The following is a 20,417-nucleotide window of genomic DNA, read 5'->3' on the forward strand; positions in this document are numbered from 1 at the left end:
CCAAAAACATCAGTCAACATCTCGTTTTAATTGGGCGCACATAGGTGGAAGCTGAGGTGAGAAAGTCAATTATTCTTTTGGTTGTTTACTGCTGGAGTGTTGCCAACAGAAAGAGACCTGGCACTCTTCACAAATACAGTTCTATTTGGCAGTAGAAAAACAAATCCCACATTTTTTTATTGGTATCAACCTAGAATAAAATGTAGGTAGTTTTTAAAATTTAAAATATAAAGTATTCTCCCTAAATACACTATATTGCCAAAAGTATTGGGACACCCCTCCAAATCATTGAATTCAGGTGTTCCAATCAGTTCCATGGCCACAGGTGTATAAAATCAAGCACCTAGGCATGCAGACTGCTTCAACAAACATTTGTGAAAGAATGGGTCGCTCTCCGGAGCTCAGTGAATTCAAGCGTGGTACCGTGATAGGTTGCCACCTGTGCAGTAAGTCCATTCATGAAATTTCCTCACTACTAAATATTCCACGGTCAACTGAAAATTACCCCAAGATTTACTCACCCTTAAGCCATCCTAGGTATATTTGACTTTATTCTTTCTGATGAACACAATCAGAGTTACATTAATAAGTTTCCTCCTGACATGTCCAAGCTTTATAATGGCAGTGAATGGGACCAATGTATATGAAGCTCAAGAAAGTGCATCCATCCATCATAAATGTACTCCACACGGCTCCAGAGGGCAAATAAATGCCTTCTAAAACAAAGCGATGCGTTTGTGTAAGAAAAATATCCATATTTAACAAGTTATAAAATAAAATATCTAGCTTCCGCCAGACCGCCTTCTGTATTCAACTTTTTCGTAACTTGGAATGCGGAAGGCGTAGGACGTAACGTAAGCGTTTTGAACTGCGAGAGGCGTTACACTTTTTTCATAAGTTGAATATGGAAGGCGGTCTGGTGGAAGCTATATATTTTACTTCATAACTTCTTAAATATGAATATTATTTTTACACAAATGCATTGTTTCACTTCAGAAGGCCTTTATTAACCCCCCCGGAGCCGTGTGGAGTACATTTATGATGGATGGATGCACTTTTTTGAGCTTCATACTTGTTGGTCCCGTTCACTGCCATTATAAAGCTTGGATGCTTCAGGATATTTATTAATATATCTCTGATTGTGTTCATCAGAAAGAAGTCAAATACACCTAGGATGGCTTGAGGGTGAGTAAAGCTTGGGGTAATTTTCATTTTAAAGTGAACTAATCCTTATCATTATCAATGTTGAAAACAGTTCATCAATGTGATGCGTTTTTTCATGATTCTTTGATAAATAGAAAGTTCAAAATAACAGCACTTACTTTTTCTGGTACTACTTTCTTTGGTAACATTATAAATGTTTTTACTATAAATGTTCATATTTCAGCTTAAATTTGCAACCCTTAGCCGTTACCCATTACCCATCGAAATATTTAATGGAATAATTAATGGAAAATAAAACTCTTGATGATAAAAAGGATGATGATAAACATTCTCTGAAGGTGAAGCACCCTCTTTTCATTGACCATTTGAGAGTTTCGGGCCCTATTCTGTGCCCTATTTGTGGAAAGTGCCACTTAACTTTTAAAGTAGATGGAGCGAATGCGTACTGTCCGTAAAAGTGGCTGTCATTTGCTGGATGCTTACCTGGAAGTCAGGGTTGGGATTGGGGTAGGGCAGCCAAGCAGAGCGTGAGTTCTCCTGGTACTTGAAAGGCCCACTGAACACTTGGGTAATAGCGCTCAAATTGAAGGCGCACACTGCTGATGCGGCAATGCTGTTGCTGAGAACAGAATCAGAAGTAGGCAGTCAGCACACACACAAACACACACACTTATATGCAACACTTTTTCACTGACAATCATTAAAGCATAGTGGATCATAATGTGAAAAATGGATCTGTCCATTGCTGACTGTGATACAGATCTCACAATACCAGAGATATAACAGCAGGTAAGCAAAAAAAGAAAGTCTAAAATCACAGTGTCCCCTTTTACCTCGCACACACACAAAAAAAACGATGCAATTAATAACCTTTTGCTGACAACGCAGATCACAAAATTGAAGTCCTGCTGAAAATAATGGGTCATAAGCTGACTTCTGTGGTTTGAAACCTTTGAACATAACAGCAGACATCTTAAAAAAAACTGTGTTGTGATCAAACAGTGCTTTACTCACACATTAGTGGTGAAAATCCCATAGAGGAGCTCAAGCTCAGGCAGGAAAAAGGTTCCCTGCAGCTCATTGTAGTTGAATGGAATCTCGCCCGGCCGTGAGCAATTAAGCCTGGCCTTCATAAAGGTGGTCCAGGTGTCCTCCAGCAGAAAACGTCCACCGATGTCGTTCTTGCAGACGCGGGCGGCGCGAGAGAACACCGTCCTGCCGCAGTCATGCTCCACAGCGTTCTCACGGAAGAAGAAGTAGGTGAAGTTGCCGATGTCATAGGAGGAAACGAAGTTGGGCTCTGAGTTTGACAGAAACAGGGGACAGGATGACAGTGATTAATAACGGATTGCACATGGAGCAGAACCGCTGGTCCATCGAGATGCGTTTATTAATCTTATGCTTAGGTAATGGACAAACTCATTTGTCATGGGAGAAGAGAAAGGTTACGGTGAGAAACTTTCAAAGCGAGCTTACTCGTTTAATTATCGTTCTCCATTCAAAACAGATGAACGCACAAGCTTCTCAAAGACAAAAAGAGCAACTGTCATGGCCAACTTGGTAAGATTCAAAGTGATTAGGTGGTGGTGATTGACAGCGATTTCATTTTCTTTTGTGGTGCTTAGCACATTTGCACAACATGAAGGAGGAAAAAATAAATTGGAAAAAGTTAATGTAAATGTAAATCAGGTAAAATTCTTCTCTGTCAAGATTCTTTGATAATAATTTTTAAACGTTTTTTAAAGAAATTTTTAAAGAAATGTTTTTTTCATGTTCCACAGAAGAGCATAAGTCACACAGGTTTGGAATCACACGAGGGTGAGTAAATGATTCACACAAATTTTCATTTTTGGGCGAACTATCCCTTTTAAGACGGTTATTTTTGTTCTTGCGCCAAAAAGCAAATACTCTTTCACAAAAACACCAGTGGTTTTCAACTGGTTTTGCTCCACAAGCCAGATGGACATCAACTGTTGACTAAAAACACTAAAATTGAATTCATTTTTGCGTAGTGTTCATGAGTTATGAAGACGACGGCATGTCGTGAAACTCATTCCTGTTGGCATATGCCTAATTTGTCTAGCTCATATGACTGAAGAAGTTGAAAAAAATCAAGCTTGATTTGAAACACACCATTTGAAGTCAACAACAAATTCAACTGATTGATTTTAAAGGTTCATAAGTATATATATATTGCTTTTCCAACTATGCACAATTATTTAAGTTACATTCTTAAAGAAAGATGTGCTACTTAAAGCAACAGCTCACCCCAAAATAAAATAAAAAAATCTGTCACATTTGCACCCCCTATATCATTACATCTTATTTGTGTTGCAGTAAGAAAGTCGTACAGGTTTGGAATGACATAAGTGTGAGTAAATGATGAAATTCATTTTTAGGTGAACTATTCCTTTAAAGAAACAACTTATGCCAAATTTTCATGAAATGACATTTTCTCAAAACCTTTAACCACAATTATTCACTTGATTGCTATTAATGGCTTTAGTTTTTTCTTGTGATGTCATAATTCAAGGAAGCATTTTTCATCTAATAGCTAAGGCATACCATTAAGCCATTTGGAGTTGTACTGAGCAGTACGCAGAGGAGGAAGTCCACCCAGGCTGCGGTAGATTGCCGGGTCCCTGCCGGAAAAGTCCATAGCAGTGGCGGCATAGAGCTCCCCGCTGGAAGTGATGAGGGCGGTGGAATTATGCAGAGGGTTATAGGGGCACCGTGCCATCCCACTGATTTGATCATGAACCTCGGTCAGGTTAGTCAGCTGTGCAGAGAAACAAAGAAATTGAATTCAGAAAGACTGCAATTCTTGTACCTGAAAGGCTAGTAAATATCTTATAGATTAAATACAAAAAAACAAATCTAGCCAGACCTAATATACGATATTAGTTTGTTTGAGCAGAGAAAATATGTCCAAACATTTCTACGGACGGAAACCTCGAAGAAGTTCTAATTTTGTTTATGTAAGGAGCTGATATGGCATTAAAAACTATTTCACCGTTCGAATCATTTATTACTGTGGAAACGCTTGGCCTACTTCCAGCCGTGTCATGTGCTATTTTGTGAGACGGCAAAAATGTTTATCTCATTACTTGGTTGTCACGGCTTGTGGCGGCTGCAATGGCTAAATGCTAATCGTTCGCAACACACCCGTTCTGTCCTTATGTGCAGTACGGCAAAGCCTTGATTCTTGCTTAGCGTGACATTTAGCCAGCAAAGGGAAGCTACCATGGCAAGGAGGTAATTTCCATTTGTATACAATAAGCACAAGGGATATGCCACCACAGGAAGCGAGTATGACTTTTCGTGTTGGTCCATGTTTTTTGAACCGATGTCTGTTCCTTCATGCAGACAAACGGAGAAGTGGTTTTCAACTAGACTCAACCTCAAAGAAGGCTTTGAAATGATTTTCAATAAGCCAGAACATCTAAAAAACAACTGACATTTCTTAGTTGAATTCACTGTTTTTTGTCTTCCTATAGCTCAAACAGTATAGAGCATCATCACCAAGATCATGGGTTCGATTCCCAGGTAAAGCAAGAACTGATAAAATGTGTACCTTGAATGGAACGTAAGTAGCTTTTTAATAAAAGTGTCTGTAAAATGCATAAATGTAAATGTAAAGGTAAATGTCTTTGAAAAACCAAGATTGCCGCTTCTTGGAAAACCTGGATATACGAGGAAGCCTCATTTTAATACTATAATTTCTAGACCCAGAAAAGTAAGTCAAAATCATGGGCACTTTTATAATGAATATACATATACATTTGCATATTTGCCAAGTTCTAAAATATCCAGCAAATCATGTTAGACTGGAAAAGTCATAGGGCCTTGGAATATTTTTGTGGACAATTGACCATTCACCAGGAGTTTGATTGACAGGCGATCTAACCAATCATAACGCCGAATCCGCCATTTTGTCCGACAAAGCAGTCAGGGGAGTTAGGCTGAATCCCAAATGGCACACTTCTATGCACTTTCGGTCTTGTGGACTTAAAATGGCTGCCGCGTGCGAATGTCCGTTAAGTCCACGAGACCGTAGGATGTTGCATTCATCATTTTAGGTTTCAGAAGGGTGCTGGCGAGTGGCCCTTTTGCGGCCGCTATGCGCCCTCGATGCGCACTTCAGCTGAGCCCACAAGTCTGCGAGCTACACAGAGGACTTTACCTGGCAGTCAAAGCGGCATTACGTCACGAAAGTGCAGACTCAGAGGAAGACCGTGAGGGTTTAGGGTGCCATTTGGGATTCAGCCTTAGTAGATTAACGTCGGTGGACTTGAACTTGAAAAAATGGTGTGTACTGACTTCTTTCCACGGTTGAAACGACATTTCCTCCGTTCATTAATGTTTATTTGATGTTATATAAATTAAATAGTAGGAAGAGATGATCGGTTCACGAGTTGCTAGAAACAGAGGCGCCACAGCGATCTGTCACGACACATTAAAGAGCCACAAAACAGTATTTATTGTTTGACATTTGAGACTTCATATCATTTTTCATCATGTTTCATATCAAAAGTAACATGCTCTGTCATGTCTGTCGACGCGTTGTCAGTGTCCTCTTTGCTCCGCAATGTATTTTTCACTGCGTGAGAACATGATGTGTGGCGTGAGAGCGGCATGGCTTGTCGGACATAGCAACAATAACTAAAGGGGGCGGGTCTTTGCGAACGGTCAATTGGGGGCCTTGAAGTCAAAAATGCTGAGAAACACTGATTTAAAGGACTGCTTCCATTTTTCACAAGGGAGAGATTTTGAAGAGCACTTTGAAAGCAGCCAAATCCTGTTCATCATATTTAAAAATGTGTCAAGAAATGGCATTGAAACGATTTAGCATCAAAAACACACAAAAAAAAAATCCAATAAAGCTTCTGTTATAATGATGTTCCTACCTTCCTTATGCATCTGGTATCTGTTACTAGAAAAATGACAACTGAATGGTTTTGGGACTGAGCAATATATCTCAAGCTGCAGCAAATTTATCTATGCAGCTCGAAATGTCATGCCTTCAGTGACTAGCTTATTTTTGTAGCAGGAAATCTGACATACTGCATTGTGTTCAAACCTATCGGTCTGTCCCGAAGGCGGATTAGATCCTGTGTGGCCTCTCTTGAATGCTTTTATCTTACATGCAGCTGACGGCCACAACACTTGCCCTGTGTAATCAATGTAAAGGGGGATTATCCTTGATGTTGGCTCGAAGAAAACCTCCGCGAATGGCTGGAAGTGTCTCAGCTTCCTTCAGGACCCCGGAGCCCATTTATCTGGCAATAAAGTCAGGCAAATTTGCATGTTTGGCAAGGCGAGGCAGTTTTTTGAAGCGCCGGTGCCAGGGAGATACTTCTGCCCGAGCCAATGCCTGAACGGATGTGCCTTTTCTTGGGCGCGAAGAAAGATGAAAGGCGTTTATTGATGGAACACCTTCTGACAAATGGCATTCGGAAGCTTTCATAGATATTGACACGGTACCCCATAATGCACATTAATGGAGAGGGTTGAAAGACTCCTCTTTAGGACACCGGCAGCTGTGTTTGCGCTACACACCGAGCGGCACTACAGTCTCGATAGCCGCTTGTTTAAAGAAGCAGCTTCACTGGCGTTGTTACAAGGACACGATGGAGACTTTTCGCTCGTGCCTTCCTGGCTGCGCTAAGTCCTTTCCTGCTGGCACAAGGTACTCATGATGGTAAATCCCTGGGGTGATTTAGCTTTGAGTCAATAATTCCTGCCATCCTTCAAAGAGCCACCGAGGAGATGATTGCCATCGTACGCGAATCGACTGTCATCATCATTATCAGGTTTGAGGAAAGGATAGAAGAGTAATCCAGTCATTCAAATTCAGGGATTCAAGCTCAAGAGACTTACATGCATGAATGAAAACTAGGAGATGTGAGGAGGAATAATGGGGGATGTCAGTAAATGTGCTTGATGGAGATGCTTATCTTTCAATCAGCTGCACTGAGTGGCACTTATTGCGATAGCTAGCAACTATGCTGCAACCCATGCATTGGAAAAATTTTGTCAAAGATAAAGTGCAAATGCTCGCACGATACCTGCATAACAAGTGTGAACTTTCCACAAAGGACACGGGACTTAAAGATACTACAAGTTCCCAATTTATTAGAAAAATAGGCCTTAGTTGTTGTTTTTGTTGTGGTTTTTGTCTAGATCTCAAGAAAGCTTCTTTTGAGGTGAAGCACGAACAAAAGTCTTATTGAAATAAACCACAGGCTTTGGTTGAAATACCACATGCTATGCTACACAGCCCACGCGGCGATGAAAATGTCAAAAGAGGTCAATGGGGGAGAGAGAGAGAGCTTGGGACAAAGTTAGCGTAACATCAGGTCAGGAAGCCTCTGCATTATATTGAATGTATTGTTGCGTTTACTTTACCGTGCGATTGGTGCAAATAGGAGTGAATGCATTTGTTCCACATGTAAACAGCCTGTCACCGTTGACGAGTAGAACACGGATGTAATTCTGGCACTCCTCCTGTGAAAAGATATAAGGGAAGATATATTAAGGCATGTTTGTGTAGCAAAGGTCTTGTCTATTAGCAATTTATATATATATATATATATATATATATATATATTACACACACACACCAATTCAAGTCATAACACACTACAAATAGAAATCCGGCCTTTCTTTTAAAAGAGCCAATTATCCTTTTGATAGAGTTTGTTTATTCTAAAATGTTTAATGGATCAGTTTGAAAAATACAGTTTTTAAACATGAATTTATTGCAAACTGAAAATGTATTGTTTCAAAACGATCTTGATGACCATCACAAATGCAAAATTTTGCCGAAAAAAAAAAAAAAAGTATTTTACTAAAGGTAAAAATGTAGTTTATTCCTGTGATGTCAAAGCTGAATTTTCAGCATCATTACTCCAGTCTTCAGTGTCACATGATCCTTCAGAAATAAAACTGATTTGTGCTCAAGAAAGATTTCTTATTATTATCAATGTTGAAAACAGTTGCTTAATGTTTTTATGGAAACTGTGATTACATGTTTCCAGGATTCTCTGATGAATAGAAAGTTCAAAAGGAACAGCATTTATTTCAAATAAAAATCTGTGTCAACAATGTAAATGTCTTTACTGGTACTTTTGACAAATTTAATGTATCCTTGCTGAATAAAAGTTTTAATTAGTATAATGTATATTAGCTACATCAAAAATATCTGCCTTCGTTGTTTTCAAGATGGCCACTGAGTGAACTGCCTTGCCTTAAAGAGCCAACTTCCAGAAATGCGAAGCCCAAGCAGTACAGAAGCTGTTACATTTGTAATATATATTTTTCTATATTAGACCAGCTACAGGACTTCTTGAATTGTACTTCTTCAGTTCAGTGTATTTTTACAAGGCTTTTTGAGCCAGTAAATCACTTTTGTCTCAAGTACTTGAAACCGTTGCCCCGTCGCTCTCTCTCTCTCTCTCTCTCTCTGTTGATTTAAGGGTGTTTCAAGGCAGTGCTTGAGGGGGTCAACTTTATTTCCTCATCAGAATGGCTGTTAACTCGTGAAACTGTTCATTTCCCTGCACTAAGCGGAGTCATGAAAAGAAAAGGATGATTTACATTTGCTAATGCAATTTGGCTGGGGGCAGTGCTTTGCTGTATGCGTAAATAAACTGAGATTTAATATGCCTACCACATCATGATGTGACATGTTTATGAAAACCCCTGACAGATGGCTACACTCCATAGTGTAATATAGTGGCTGTTATGCACTGTTTGCATTATAAACAAAATGAAGTCGACAGAACACCATTCACTCCATCAAACACTTTCCTTTGTTTTTGAGGGAACAAACTCCAGAAACCAGATACAGTGGTTGAAAAAGACAATTTCTCATAGAATTCAATTAAAGATAATGTTTTGTAAAAAAAAAAAAAAAAAAAAAAACCTTTTCATATTGCTTTATGATGTGTAAAATAATCAAAAAGTGCTGTAGTCTTAAAAGGAGTAGAAAACTCACCCTCACATTGTTCCAAAGGTCGTATGACTTTCTTTTGTGAAACACAAAAGGAGAATTTTGAAGAATCATACTGGTCACTCTTTTTAGGACTGAGGCTTTCAAACTTCATATCAAAGTATCATAAAAATGGTCGGTAACACTTTATTTTAGTGCCGTAGTTACACGTTACTACATGTACTTACTACAGTAATAACAGTAAATTAATCATAATTACAAGTAACTAACCCTAAACCAAACCCTAACCCTAACTGTAACTCTATAGAAAGTACATGTAGTTAATTAATATTATTCAGTACTTATTTGAGTAATTACAATGTAACTACGGCACTGTAAAATAAAGTGTAACCAAATGGTTTATAAAAATAGCATACTATATTTAAAATCTTCTGAAACAATGGTAGCACTTTATATCTTCTTCCCCATGTACATAGTATGTAATTATTATAGTAATTCCAATAACTGGGTAATAACTAGGTACCCGCTGTTAACAAGCAGAATCAATGAAGAAAAGAGAAACACAAGAACTACAACTGACTTCAGCCACAGTCTTAGATGAAATCACCTGAAGATAAAAGACATTATATCGCTCAAGATCTCAGCAGAGGAGGATTATTTTTTCTTCAGTGATTCTGCTTGTTAACAGCAGGTGTTCATCAATAATGCTCATTCATCACTTAATTAATCACTTAATTATCTCATTAACTTTAACTCTACTTCAGTGTTACTTTAACACTAATTAGAGAGGGACCATATGTACTCCGAGCAGAGTTGATTTAACTCTGGTGATTTTGCTGTGTACTAATCCTGAACCTACGCCTAAACCTAACCTTCACCCATGTAGTTACCTTCTTTTACCCAGTACTTTCTTAGTTTAGTACACTGTACACATACTGTAAACTAAAGTGCAACCAAAACAATAAAATGACAGCTTTGTGAAATCATGAAAGAAGTTCAAACAGAGAAAGAGAAGCAGTGATGCCTGATTTGTGAAAAAAAATAATAATAATAAAAAAAATGAATGAATCAATTGATTTAGTTCACAGAACTGGTCTGAATGATACAGAGTGATCGAGTTCAATGATCTGGTCACAATGGTTAACAGCTCACTGGAGGGGAAGATTAGTGAATTTTGGTCTGTTCGTCACACAAAGCTATCATATGACATAAAAGCATCTGGAATACAGGCCTTTTTGATACATTCATAGTGCTTTTGTGTACCTTATGAAGCTTGAAAATCTTCCACGTAACTGCATGGAAAAGAGCAACCAGCACATCGTTCAAAATGCCATCTTTTGTGTCCAACAGAAGAAAGAAAGTCATACAAAACTGGAATTACTTTTTTTGGAACCAAATGTAATTTTTATTTTGGGATGAACTACTACTTTAAAGATATTCTGAGCTACCATATGTGCAGTCAATACAGAAAGGCTTCACAATTGCAAGCAAGTTACAACAGCCACCTCCTGGAATTCTGAATTACAATCACATGTTGGTCAGAGTAATCCATCTTATTATGGGCTTCAGAACACGTTTCACGAGCGAATTAAAAAAACACTCGTGGGGCAGTTTCCACAGGCTGAAACCGCACTCGAAATACACCTTGGGGTTCGGCCCAGACTGGAAGGATGGTTTGCAACACAGCCCCTATACAGCTCCCATATGACTTAGAATGGCTTAGCTCAGTGTAGCATACTATAAAGCAAAGGGGGACCCTCCATCTCATGTTTGACAGAGCTGGAGTAAGTGAAATATTAAGGAGATTTAAGAAACATTTTGTAGCACAAATCTGATCTGATTCAGTCAGCCTTCAAAACACAAGGGAGTCGCTGCTGCATTGTGCCATGGAAACAACTCCATAGCAAAGTGAAAGAGACATGGGAATGCCTGAGCAAGAGTGGTGTCATAAATAATGGGTTTGCTATTTTAGGAGGGCAATTGCTTTCTTAAGTACAGGTAACATTTAAAACAACCTTCGTTCTAGCTGAGAATTACAGTGGGGTTTGGAGGTTTGAATTCACTTCCCGCTCCCCCACCAAAGGAAGTCATAACAAAAGGTCTGAAAAATACTACAATGTTTCAGTAACCATAAAGGTCAGATTACTAGTTAGTTAGCTCATATTTCCATGTGGCGCCAAATGGAAACAGAAATCGCATTGCCTGAGGCGGTTACTATAGCAGCAGGATGCTGCTTGAGTGCTTTCTGTTGGGATCAGTATTGGACGGTATATCAACAAAACATAAATAGGTTATAAATAGATGCATGATACATAGATGATTATAATACATGGATATACATATTGCAATAAACTTTTTTTAAAAACATGTTTTCTTTAAAAAGTCACAAAGATAGTTGACGTTTGTCTAGCAGGTTTGGGCAAATTTCAAAATTTAAAATTTGGCAACTTTTTAATCCATGGGTTAAAGGGTTAATTCACCCAAAAATGAAATTTCAGTCATTAATTACTCGCTCTCATGCCGTTCCAAACTTGTAAGACTTTCGTTCACCTTTGGAACACAAATTAAGATATTTTTGATTAAATCCGAGGGTATCTGAGTTTACTACGAATGACAACGGTTCAAATTGTTGAATAAAGTTGTTGTTTTTGTTTTGTTTTTGCGCACAAAAAGTATTCTTGTCGCTTCATAACATTAAGGTTGAACCAGTCACGTTGACTATTTTAACCATGTTTTTAATTACCTTTCTGGACATCAAAAAGTGCAATGACGTTGTTGCCTATGTGTGGATCAGATACCCTCGGATTTCATCAAAAAAATCTTAATTTGTGTTCCGAAGATGAACGAAGGTCTTACGGGTTTGGAACGGCATGAGGGTGAGTTCATTTTTGTGTGAACTAACCCTTTAAATATGAATTAAACTGACCACACCTTACAAGAAGTTGAAGTGGAATGTCAGGAAGTATGACAGGTAATGGCATTCTGGGAAGTGAAGTGTTTTCCCACCCTGGTCCACAATAATGCCTGTCTGTAAGACCTATAAAACATTCAAACTTAAGACATTTTTTTTTTTTTTTTTTTTAATGCAGAATTTAAGGTTTGTCTTTCCTTTTTCTTATTAGGGTTCTTTGAATTTCTTTGAATTTTAAATAATTTTAATTCTACTTCCTTAAATTCAAATTTCAATGATACACTATTGTTTAAAAGTTTGGAGTTGGTACAGTTTTTTAATGTTTTTAAAATCTCTTATGCTCACCAAGGCTGCATTTATTTGATTAAAATACAGAAAAAATAGTAATATTATTGGTTGCACTTTATTTTACAGTATGTGCACTTACATGTACTTACAGTATACTTACCCAAGAAAGTACTGAGTAATATAAGGTAAGTACATGGGGTAAGGTTAGGTTTAGGGGTAGGTTCAGGGTTAGTACCTAGTTATTACCCAGTTATTACAATTACTATCATAAGTACATAGTAAGTACATGGGGAACAGGGCTGTAAATTAAAGTGCTACCATATTATTATCAATTTAACAGTTGTGCTACATAATAGTTTTGTGGAAACAATAATACATTTTTCAGGATTCTTTGATAAATAGAAAGTTCAAAAGAACAGCATTTATTTTAAACAGAAATCATTTATAACATTATACATATCTTAATTGATTAATTAAATGCATCTTTGCTATATAAAAGTATTACTTTCTTTAAAAAAAAATAAAAATAAAAATTACCTCAAAATTTTATATGGTATACTACAGAATGTAGTTCCTGTTTGGTACAAATTTAATTTCATTTGCATATTTTGCTTCCCAAAATTAACTCAAAAATCGATCCCCCTAAAAATTCCTTTTATAATTCACACATTGTATTTAACCAAAATGTGAAATCTTTGTGGAGTTTACACAAATACTTACCTCTGATTTGCCCCGACTGAAACAGGCTCCTTTGGTAAACTCATCGCAATGCCATTCAGCCTCCTGTAAACAGACACACATGAAGAAGAACATTAGAGAAATTATATGTTTTGTTGTTAACATTGGCAAGTGGTGTGTGTTCATCATTAATAAAACACAAAACAGATTTGCTACATCAGCCAATTGATTTATGCTTCAAAATGATTCCTGAATTTACTGAGCTCTAGAATTAAGTGTAAAAGAAACTCTTTTTTTAAATCGAATCTCTATGTTTAGCCAGGTATCATCGATTGTCACTGGGAGGATAAATGAACTTGGCTATAGAAAGCAGGCAGATCTTGGATGATAATCACTTGTATTCAGCTCCCCGGCATTCTGGGAAAAACAACAGGCTTTTCAGAGGAAGCGTGTGTGCTGTCCTTCACTGAGAGATGAGGGTCCCGGAGACAATGACAGCGTCCGCAGACTATGGCTGCATTCACATTTCACCGCTGGCACTGAACTGCTGAATAATGCCAAGCTTGATGTCTGAAACTGCCTCCAAATGGATTTTAATATCAAATGAGCTCCTCGCATTTATTGACCATGAGATCTTTGGCTCGGATCCAGATGTGAGACTTTAAGCTTGCCAAGTGAAATCAGGCTGCTAACTATCAAAAAACAATTAAGGAAAACCTTACAGAGGCACAACAACCATTTTTATTCTTTCCAGAACTGAAAAATTAATAAGAAATTATCATTCCCCAAGGTGGCACGACTCCGGCTAGACAGTAACCTCATTTTGAAGTGATCTAGAGCACAGCAGAAGCCCTGTGGCTGCTGGCTGAGATGTTACTCTGTCTGGAGAGCCTTCGATCATGGCTTTATGTGAAGGGATTGTTATGTCACACCGGCCCGAGGCTGAACAGGACGTAGTGTACTCATACCCAGCCGTATGACCCTTTGGAAACAGCAGGGCTCAACCCTAAGGATTATTTCTACTGGCCCAGTCAACCAACCAATCAACCAAACAACAAACAAACAAACAAAATAATTGTTTTCATAGTTTTTGACCTTAATTAATGACACACTTATTATGACACCAACATTTTAGTTACATGTGAAATTTCACAATTCTTAAATTCCAATTTCAACAGCAACCATAGCAAAAACTATTAGCCTAACTAATATAAAGTTCAAACACAAATAAATACAATACAGCAAAAATAAAAAATTAAATAAACAGCATTATAAGGTTTTCAGGTAGGTCTAACAGTAGTATTCAGGTACAGAAACTGAATAATCAAATGCAAAATAACACTGCAAAGTCTTCACTCTAATTAAATAGAGATTAATCCTTGTTAAAGCTACGAAAGTTATTCAGTCAAGAGCTGTGAGTGATTTTCTCTTTGTCTTTTGTTGTTTGATTAAAATTCATGACACAGACAGCTGCAGGTATATTAGGCTGCTGTCACTTTAAGACCAAATTTATGAAATCGATATAACAATATGCATCTTATTTCTTTCTCAACTTTTTACGTTCGCTTAAGACATGACATCATTTTGTGTGTATTTGTCCATTAAAGCACAAGAAGATGCAAAAGAGAACTCAATTCAGTATGTTTAAAATCGCTTGAATGTTTTAAATGGCAGGACTTAAAAACACATGCAAATATCAGACTTCTGTGACAATGCAGCACTGGCCCAACTGACCGTTCGCAAAGACCCGCCCCCGTTAGTTACTGTTGCTATGTCCGACAAGCATTGCCGATCTTTCGCCACACATGATCTCACACAGTGAAAAATACATCGTGGAGCAAAGAGGACACTGACAATGCGTCGACAGACAAGACAGAGCAGGTTACTTTTGATATGAAACAAAGTCTCAAATTTTGTCATTTTTAAAGAAATTTAAACAACAAATACCATTCTGTGGCTCTTTAATGTGTTGTGACAGATCGCTGTAGCGCCTCAGTTCAAGCGGCTCGTGAACCAATCATCTCTTCCTAATAGTAGCATCAAATAAACATGAATGTTTCAACCGCGGAAAGACGTCGGTACCATTTTTCAAGTTCAAGTCCACCGACGTTAATTTACTAACTGTCCTGAATGCTTTTTCGGACATAATGGCGGATTTGGCGCTATGATTGGTTAGATTGCCTGTCCATCAAACTCTCAGCGAAGGGTCAAATGGGCCATGGACATTTCTGTCAACTGCCCCGAGCGTCGGGGGTCATCGGGCAGTCCTTATTGTTTTGAGCCCTGAACAGACTAATATTAACCCATATGTTGTGTCCAGGTCATTTTTACCTGGAGAGAATTTTCTTTTTTCCGAAAATGTTAGTTAATGTTATTGCATTGAGCTAAAACTTACTGACTTTGCTCACACAGGGCATAACTACTTTCTAAAATTATGAGGATAATTTTTGTACTTTTCAGGGAATTTTTTTCCAACTTGTTACACTTGTGGTGTTCCCAGTCAAAAATGACTGGCCTACAAAAATTATCACCAAATATTGGATTCAGTCTTTTTGTCCGAGGCCTTTATCTTCGCAAGGACACATGTACATATGTGAACATGAACATGATGAACACGTTCCTGAACACTAAATTTTTCACTTATTTTTGATATTTCCCATTCATTTTTAAATGGATGGTAATTTTTGACCAATATAAGCTCAGATCAATGAGGGATACAATCAGTCAGTTTCAAAAATAAATACAAAACCTATCCTAATTGAAAAAACAAGCTGACAAAAAGACTGAATCCAGTATTTTGTGATAATATAGTATAATGAGAGGTTTAACTTATTTTTTGTATGCTAGTCATTTTTGAATGGGAACACCAAAGGTGTTACAAGGTTTTAAATGAAGGTGAAAAAATCCAGGTTTTCATTCCCTCTGGCCAATGAGGAATCTTACGAGTGACACTTAGGAGATGGCAGGGTGTGAATGTGCAAATGCAGGACTGAAAATCTGTTGTCTCGCTCAGTCATGCTGCTGAACGAATTTCCCCGCAGGGCCCATTCATGCCAAATCGCCACCGCAAAGCAGAGAAATAGGCTGAGGGACGGAGACACGGGGAAACTCCTTCACATCCATGGTGACATGAAAGATGATTTAATGTGTCAAAATAACCATTAGCAACTGATATAGCACTTTCTGCCTGACATAACAGCAGCGGAATGATAGGAAGGAGCAGAAAGAAGGGGAATTTGCTGAGGAAAGAATACTATAGCCTTTCATGTTTCAGAGCGTATTGTCATATGCCATAATTATAGCTAGGCAGCGGCACTGAGGCACAACAGTACATTTTTAAAAATGTGCATTTCATGAACTTTTGTAAGCCTTAGTCACAGAAGGAACAGGAACAGACTTCATTCTTGTATCCCAGGCTAGAAACCAGCTATTTTGAGGAAAGTCACTCATACAAACAAACTGCACATCAGCAGAACGTTTCAGAGTGCGAGGACAGCATTAGGATGTCTTAAAGCAGTTTTTGTGTGTGCCAGCACAAATTGCTAAGAGGTAGTAGTCGCCCACTCAAGGTGTTGTGTTTAGCTCAGCAAAAATGGCGTAAAACGTGAATTAAATGTAATTACTACACCATTACCTTGACAAATTAGGTTAAATTACACTTTTGAAAATTGCATTATGAATTTCCAGGATAGTCTGAAAAATGTCATTCGTTAGTTAGTATCATTCATCAGTAGAGCTATTTAATGATGTAATAATGCTGAACGTAACCATTAACCAACTTGAACTTGGCCATTAACAACTTGAATGTTATTTTAACACAAGACATTTTTCAAAGGCCAGTGACCCTGTAGAGGAAAAATTGGTTTGGAAAATGGATGAATGGATTTTTCAGAGGTGAATAATGGGGAAGAGGCAGGTAGACACCAACACAGCATAAATTTGTTATTTCAGTTTAAGCAACATCACACAAGCAAGACAGTTTTTCTTAATTAAATTTAAGTATGACTGTGACTTGGTGACTGTACTTTTTTTTTTTAGAAAAAAAGGTATAAAAGCTGTCACTGGGGTGGTGCCCTTTCAAAAGGAAATATGTAAACCCGAATAAGTTGGGCTAAGTCAAAAAAATTGAGGTAATTAGTCATTTTCATCATTTTTTTTTGAGTTATGATGTTCCCAATTTTAAATAAGCAGAACTATCAAGTTTTGAGTTTATATTACTCATACATGTTAATTGCTCCTAACTTGAAGTACTGAGTTAGCTAACTCATACATGTTGATAACAATTAACATAAAATATTTAGTTAATTAACTTTATTATTTTGAGTTCTTGCACATCAAATGAGTTATTTACTTCACTGTAAACCCTATTTAGAAAATTCAGAAAATGCCAACATGCTAATTTTTTAACAATAGCATGGTATAGCACTTACTACATGAGTACAGCAACTTAAAACTTGTAACTTACCTGCTCTCAAATCAAACCGCATGCACCACTTGTCACCATAATGGTAACTCTCCAAAAACCTACATTAACAGAAACTCTTCTAAATTAGCATAACAAAACATGAATCACTACTAAATCTCCCTTACCATTAATCTTGCACAGAAAAACATTATATAACACTTAATTTTAGCATTTACTCTCTCTTTCGAGTGGAAAAAGAGAATAAGCATGCTGGGAAATATCCCAGTCCAGTTTCAGTTAAACTTAGGTTAGTCTAAATTAAAATAAATGAATTCATACAACTCAAAACAATGAAAAAGTTCAGTTTACTTGAAATATATCATTGCTGTAAACTCGAAAGAAAATGAAAGTTCTAAATACTCATAACAGTTAATTTAAATGAACTAATTTGTTCAATTTAAGTTTGTCCTACTCAAACCAAGTATTTTGAGTGTTAGGGTTTACAGTACCATTTAGGTACTAATATGTACCATTTAGGTACTATTGTGCACCTTTTAGGTGGCTAATATGCACCCTTTAAGGGTAAATTTAGAAAAGGTACTGCCCCAGTGACAGCCTTTGTACCTTTTTTTCTGAGAGTGTGACAAGGCTGCACAGTTGATTGTGATTGTTTTACTATTTCAATAAATAAGTAACTTACATTTTATACACAATATTGTCAGTGACATTGTCTAGTTTTGTTCCGCTAACAAAAATAGTTCCATACAAATCCACAGCTTCTCCGAGCAAAGTAGAGATATTTACTTCCTGAATAATTCAGTGTTGTTGAACGAATCGGGTTGACTGACTGATTCAATGATTCAGTCAACAAATGACAAACATACCCATGCTACTTTAATAAGAATCAAAAGAGAGAAACTGGAGGAGCAATTCTGTAATATTAGGTTGTATTGTAGTTTTTAGACCATTAGTTAAATTGTTGATGATCTTTTTTTGCCAAGATTTGAGCGTTTAGAAACAAAATGTAAAATATGAAATTTAATCTTAAGCTTGGTGAACAGCTTTGGAAAATTTGATGTTTCCCCATTAAAAGAGATAGGAGCTGTACTTGCATGACTTAAATAGCTGCCCAAGAGGGTTTTCAAAGATGGCCACCGAGTGAAATTACTTACTTTAAAGGGACTTTGACCTGCATGTTCTGTGGGTATTAGGAAATGAAAAACATAGACTGGAGTTTGAGTGGAGTTATTACAGAACGGTGTGAGCAGAGGGGAAATTGCCATTGCCTTGCTCAATTTCACGTCCATTCTGTTTTCCTTTATTTTTTGGCTTCTTTTGGAATTATTTTCATTGGCAGAGAAGAAATATTTGAACTAACTTTGTATTTAACTTGTATTCAGCACCACAATGAATGGAACTTTTAAAAAAGAAGAAACATGGTATAGAATACAATGCTCTATAAATTCAGTTTTTGTTTTCAACAGTTTGTCTTTTAGTTTTTAGAGGTTTTCTTTAGAGGCTATTCAAACGGTTACATATTACAGCAAAACACAGACAACATCTGCAGTTATTTAAGCACACTTTAATGTCTTTACAGTTTCACTGCTTCTGTATGGTAGACTTGCTCCATTGTTCCAGATGGTCGGGTGCAGACCCCATAACTGAGCGGTCATTGTCAGGAACAGGTGGGCCAAAGAGTGCCAGTCAGCACTGTGTGGGTTTAGTCGCCCACCACACGGCACTCTCGGAGTTCTGCCTGGAATTTACATTGCCAAGACAAAACAAGGCATGCATAAATGATCGCAAGCATTTCTGTTGTGCATGCTTCTATTATCTGAGTTGAAGAATGCAACCACAGGCACGCTTTGAGTATTCAATGAATTCTGCTCATTTCAACAATTGGTGAAAATAGCATGTGAGGCAACAGTCAACAGATGACAAAATATTGCATCTCTCTCAATTGGATTAACTGTGCATTTTCATAATTACGGTGCACTGAAGTGTGGAAATTTAAGGTGATCTCATCCTGCCCTGCAACTATGGCTTGTAAATGAGATTGAAACCTCATCTATTACTGAAACTCTAGCCAAAAGTGATCTTTTACCAAAACCCAATACATCTCCACTCATTATATATGTAAATGGAAAAAAGTCCCATCAGGATTTACTGGAGTATGTTGCTAAGTAGCCATTATCAGACTGTAATTGGCATATAAGACCACAGTCCAAGCCTAGTCCCTTGTTAATCAGACATCTGATGGAGTTACAGTATGTAGAGCGCTGAAAGGGAGCTCATATGTTCATTATTTTATGAATTTAAATGGCTGAGTAACTGGAAGCAATTGAAACAGCCGCCCTCAGAAATTAGCACAAGTGTTCTGTTGATCAGTGCATGTAATTGTTTTAGTGACGGTGAGTAAGAGAGGTTAATGAAATACATGACTGACAATCTGTCTCTTTTACTTTGGGTTTATATTGCTTATAAAAGGCAAGTTAATGATATAATGTGCCAAAGTCAATATCACAGCTAAATGCTGTTAACAACACTTTTCATGAACTCCTGTGAAATCAAGAGCATCAGATGCGTTGATAAGTCTAATTATGCACATCTACCCTCAAATGTGTGTTGAAATCAGCTGTGCGCTTTAACTTACTAGCAAATCCCTAATGTGGCAACTTGTTTGAAACTTTAAAGCACACAAGTTTCAAAACCAATCAATCAATCGATCAATCAATCGATCAATCAGTCAGTCAGTCAGTCAGTCAGTCAATCAATCAATCAATCAATCAATCAATCAATCAATCTATCTATCTATCTATCTTGATTTTAAATGGTTGACATTTCAAGTTTGACATCACGGAATTAAATAACATTTAAAAGGCAATCTGAGCAAACATTTATTTATTGATTGATTTATTTATTTACTTGTTTCCTATATAGCTGTCAATCAATCAATCAATCAATTAATTAATCCATCAGTCAGTCAGTCAGTCAGTTAGTCAAGGCAATGTGAGCAA

General features: G+C 37.3%; 1 protein-coding gene across 2 annotated transcripts in view; it reads right to left on the reverse strand.

The window, feature by feature from the left end:
- The window catches only part of sema5a (sema domain, seven thrombospondin repeats (type 1 and type 1-like), transmembrane domain (TM) and short cytoplasmic domain, (semaphorin) 5A), a 162,030-nt gene that overhangs the window by 61,920 nt on the left and 79,693 nt on the right, over positions 1 to 20,417 (reverse strand). For both annotated transcript variants that reach the window (XM_051882593.1, XM_051882594.1), the window contains exons 5-9: positions 13,038 to 13,100; positions 7,573 to 7,671; positions 3,730 to 3,943; positions 2,179 to 2,464; positions 1,648 to 1,783 (exon numbers count right to left, since the gene is read on the reverse strand). In XM_051882593.1, the coding sequence (XP_051738553.1) occupies positions 1,648 to 1,783; positions 2,179 to 2,464; positions 3,730 to 3,943; positions 7,573 to 7,671; positions 13,038 to 13,100 (798 nt within the window). The remainder of the gene's footprint in view (positions 1 to 1,647; positions 1,784 to 2,178; positions 2,465 to 3,729; positions 3,944 to 7,572; positions 7,672 to 13,037; positions 13,101 to 20,417) is intronic.

Source organism: Ctenopharyngodon idella, chromosome 23 (genome assembly GCF_019924925.1).
Source record: "Ctenopharyngodon idella isolate HZGC_01 chromosome 23, HZGC01, whole genome shotgun sequence".
In the NCBI taxonomy this organism is placed as follows: domain Eukaryota; kingdom Metazoa; phylum Chordata; class Actinopteri; order Cypriniformes; family Xenocyprididae; genus Ctenopharyngodon; species Ctenopharyngodon idella.